The sequence below is a fragment of the Chrysochloris asiatica genome, unplaced genomic scaffold, assembly GCF_000296735.1.
Source record: "Chrysochloris asiatica unplaced genomic scaffold, ChrAsi1.0 scaffold00120, whole genome shotgun sequence".
NCBI lineage: Eukaryota > Metazoa > Chordata > Mammalia > Afrosoricida > Chrysochloridae > Chrysochloris > Chrysochloris asiatica.
In genome coordinates, this window is record NW_006408638.1 from 2,066,174 (window position 1) to 2,070,689 (window position 4,516).

General features: G+C 35.9%; 1 protein-coding gene across 1 annotated transcript; it reads left to right on the plus strand.

Moving 5' to 3' along the window:
- Window positions 1-256: 256 nt before the first annotated feature.
- LOC102813710 (olfactory receptor 5K3-like) lies at window positions 257-1,228 on the plus strand. Its single transcript, XM_006868643.1, has one exon. It carries the CDS (start codon window positions 257-259, stop codon window positions 1,226-1,228), a length of 972 nt encoding a protein of 323 aa, XP_006868705.1.
- Window positions 1,229-4,516: the final 3,288 nt, after the last annotated feature.

Here is a 4,516-nt window from a genome sequence, read left to right on the forward strand (position 1 = left end):
CTTTTCATTGCAAACATTTCCCTGGATTCTCAAAATGTTCTTGTGAATCTTGAGCTTCATCACTTGAGGTCATATAAAGATGATACTTTAGGGACGCTCGTGCTCCTTAATAATATGTGGGCCCGAATTTCAAAGACAGCAAGAGGAACTTGAAGAAGTGACTCTACTTGCTGTTGATTAAGAGATATTCGAAGGAAAAATTCAAAACCCTCTAAATTAGACTTTTCTAATTCTTGTCTTAACAGAGAAGCAAGAGATGACTGAGGACAATCACTCCTTGACAACTGAGTTTATCCTCATAGGATTTACAGACAACCCAGATCTGAAGACCCTTCTGTTTATGGTGTTCTTTGCCATCTATCTCATCACAATGGTGGGGAATCTAGGTTTAGTGTCATTGATCTTCATTGAGCACCGTCTCCACACTCCCATGTACATCTTTCTAGCCAACCTGGCTATAATGGATGCTTGCTGTTGCTGTGCCATTATCCCCAAAATGTTACAGAACTTCCTTTCTGAAGACAGAATGATTTCTCTCCATGAATGCATGGTACAATTTTATTTTTTCTGCATTGCTGAGACTGTGGACTGCTGTCTTCTGACATCAATGGCCTATGATCGCTATGTGGCAATATGCAGTCCACTGCAGTACCACACCATGATGTCAAAGCAACTCTGCATTAAGATGATCATAGGCGCCTACATAGCTGGGAATGGGCATTCCATGATTCATGTAACACTTCTATTAAGGCTAACCTTCTGTGGATCTCATCAAATCAATCACTTCTTCTGTGATGTTCTTCCACTATATAGACTGTCCTGTGTTGACCCTTATATCAATGAATTGATGATACATATCTTTGCAGGGTCAATTCAAATCTTCAGTATTACCGTAGTCCTAATTTCTTATTTTTACATCCTTTTCACTATTTTCAAAATGAAATCCAAAGAGGGAAGAGGCAAAGCCTTGTCTACTTGTGCATCTCATTTTCTGTCTATCTTATTGTTCTACGGTTCCCTTGTCTTCATGTACATTCGGCCAAGTTCAGCTAAAGAAGGGGATAAAGATATACCTGTTGCTATTTTTTATACTCTAATTATTCCTTTATTAAATCCCTTTATCTATAGTCTAAGAAATAAGGAAGTCATAAATGCTATTAAAAAGATCATAAATAAGAGGAAACCTCATAGCATTCTGAAACAGATATCATTCCCTATAATAAACTGATTTTAACTAGATAAACTATTCAAAGTCAATACTTAGAAAATGGTCATTTTGAACATCAAGTATTAAATCAGTAAGCAACAGTTACTTTAAGTCAAATAATGTATAAATGGTAAAATAAGTTCAGGGAGGAGGTATTTTGCTAAACCTTGTTTCAAAATCTAAACTACTAGGATGTCTTGTTCTTGTTGTTTAGTGCTGTTGAGTTAGTCCCGAGGCTTTTAAAATCATTGTGGGATCAGAAATCAGGCTTGAAGGAGGACCTTGTGGTTGAAAGACCCATGTTTATCGTATAGAGACACCACGTTTAGGATTTAATTAAAATGACTACTCATAAATTTTGTCAGAGTAGAATTATCTACAATTTTCAACATAGTCAACAAATTCTAGGAAGAAAAGTCAGCATATATAAAGGCCTCCCTTCTTTGTTGACAAATTTATGGAATTCCTAAGTATCAGCTTACAAAGTCACACAAATTTTAAGTTCTCATGTTACTTAAGCTACATCATCTATCAGAAGTAAAATGTGTATTTGGATTCGATTCTCAAGTTTCTTTGAGTTGTTGTTTATGTTTGAATATGGATCTATATAGAATGGTGGTGGTGTGCCTTCCAGTTGACTAATAGGGACCTGTGTACAGGATTTCTGAAGCTATAAATCTTTACAGGAGCAGAAAGCCTCATCTTTCTTCCACAAAGTGGTTGGTGGATTCAAACTACTGACCTTGCAGTTAGCAGCCCAACTCATAACCACTACACTAGCAAGACTCCTTTTATACAGAATTGTTGTTGTTGTTAAGTACCACCAAGTTGGTTCTGACTCATAGCAACCCTGTATACAGTTTCCTAGGAGCAACTAGTGGATTTGAACTGCAGTCTTAGTGGTTCACAGCCCAGCACTGATCCTATAGCACCACACCAGAAGTCCAGTACAGAATATGTACTCTTAAATCAGCAAAATCTTCTTTATAGTCGTTTTTTTCCCCATCATTCTCTGAAACAAAGTGCTTGTGTAATAGCAGTGTATCTATCTTTCATTGAAAGATAGATATTTTTATTTATACTGAAAGTCATACGGATTGAAAATGTTTCAGATAGTTTCATAATAGTTCATGATTCATGACAGTGTAATTTTTTAATATACCGATTAATTCAGTCATCATCATTCCTCACCCTCACCCTCACCCCACCCCCAGCCCAGACATCATTACTTGTCTTGTTTGCTACTAGGCAGAGAACTAGCCTGCACTAATTCTAATATAAATAAATTATAAGCACTTTATTGTGAATTATGTGAACATTTACAGAGCCAATTATCAGTTTTACATTCAACAAATCTTATACACTTTTGGTCATCTCACTGATTGTGATCCTTCCCAATATAACATTCCTTATCCCACTTTCTCTTTGTGTTTATTGATCTATTACTAGCACTAAGAAAAAGCTGAGGATACTGTTCAACATAAATAAGTTCGAAAACCATAAAAATCTAAACAAAACCAAAATTATTTAATATTCACTTCAATGTGCAAATATTAAAGGATAAAAGTGGTCTAATGAGAACCCACTTTCTGCTTGACACAAAGGTAAACTTTTGTCTTCCAATGTTAAGCAACATATCTCATGTTTTACAGAGTAAAAAAAAAAAGTTAATACTTTGAAATATTAAGTAGCTTGCCTAAATACGTGCAGATATCCAGAATGGAGATAAGATTTGAATCAATTATGTTTTTACCAGACTGTTTTACAGCTCCTTTCATAGAAACTTAAGTCACAGTTGATTACAAAGTACTTAAAATATAATAAGGAAATTGGACAGAAACTTGGGACTTGGGAAGCAATGTAGATTATGCACAAAGAAGTTTGAGTTGTGTTGGGTATATGTGTTTGAGAATTCAGAAAATGGGCATCAATGTGGCCTGGGGTATATAGTTGATAGATATCATCTGAAATAACAGATGTTTAAAGAGTGAAAAAAAATATTTGGAGGAGAAAACCAAGAATAGAATCAAGAGCAGAATCAATATTAATTAAAATGTGTGTGACAATAAAAGTAAGGATGAAGCTGATGAAAATAGGTGTAGACAACTGTCAGAGGTACTGGTGAAATCTCTTGGTGAGTCTGGAAAATAAGGATAGAGGAGGATTCATTTCCCAAGAATTTAAATGCCACATTGTGGTGGTTGCTAAGTTATATAGGGTTTACGAGGATTTTAAAACCATTATAGGAGAAAGACTCACCGTTTTCCTACAGAGCAGCTGGTAGGTTTGAACCATTGATCTTGTGGTTCACAGTCCAGTGCTTATCATACAGAGACATCATGCTGTAGGGAACCTGAATGTATTTATAGGGATCAAACATTGACATCTTTCTGGTTGTTGTTGTAAAGTGCTATGTAGTGAGTTGTGACTTATACAGGGTTTCCAAGAAGTAGTTGGTAGATTTGAACCACCAAACTTGTGGTTATCTGGCCAATTCTTATCCTACAGCACTATACCAGAACTTCTGATTTTATATTACTAGGACTTAAAACAGTGCCTGACATATTTGGTCATTCAATAAACATTTTCTGACCACATGATGTCATTTTTAAATATTTTTATTACCTTGGTGTTGTGTGTTGTGAGGTTGGTTCTGACTCATAAAGACTCTGTATTAGGCTTCCAAGGAAGAGCCATAAGGTTAGCTGCCCAATATGTAACCACCAACACAACTGGCTTTTTACCATATAATTGAAAATTACAAGCTAATATTCATATACTCTGTCAAAGAACCTTGTTATTTTTCTTGTTACTTATGTATACACCTCACATGGTTTGCATTTTCAATTTTAAGTGAACATTTTAGCCTCAGTAAGTTTTCTGCTCAGTGGATGCCAGTGTTGTTGTTGTTGTTGTTAAGTACCAACTCATAGTGACCCTGCACAGGGTTTCCGAGGCTGTAAATCTTTACGGGAGCAGAAAGCCTCATCTTTCTCCCACAGAACAGCTAGTAGTTTCAAACTACTGACCTTGAGGTTAGCAGTCCAATTCGTAACCATTACGCTACTAGAGCTAGCTACATGAAAATGAGCTAGCTCAAAGATCTGATCTTTAAATCAGGTTTTTAAGCAAGAACGAATGTAATGAAAATAATTTTATGTAATGAATTGAATATAAGATTTACCAACACGATCCAGAAATCAAGATCCATTCAAAACAATGACTTTTAAGGGGATCTAGTAGGCTCAAGAAGGAGCTCTGGTAGCGTAGTGGTTACGAATCGGGCTGCGAACCTTAAGATCAGTGGTT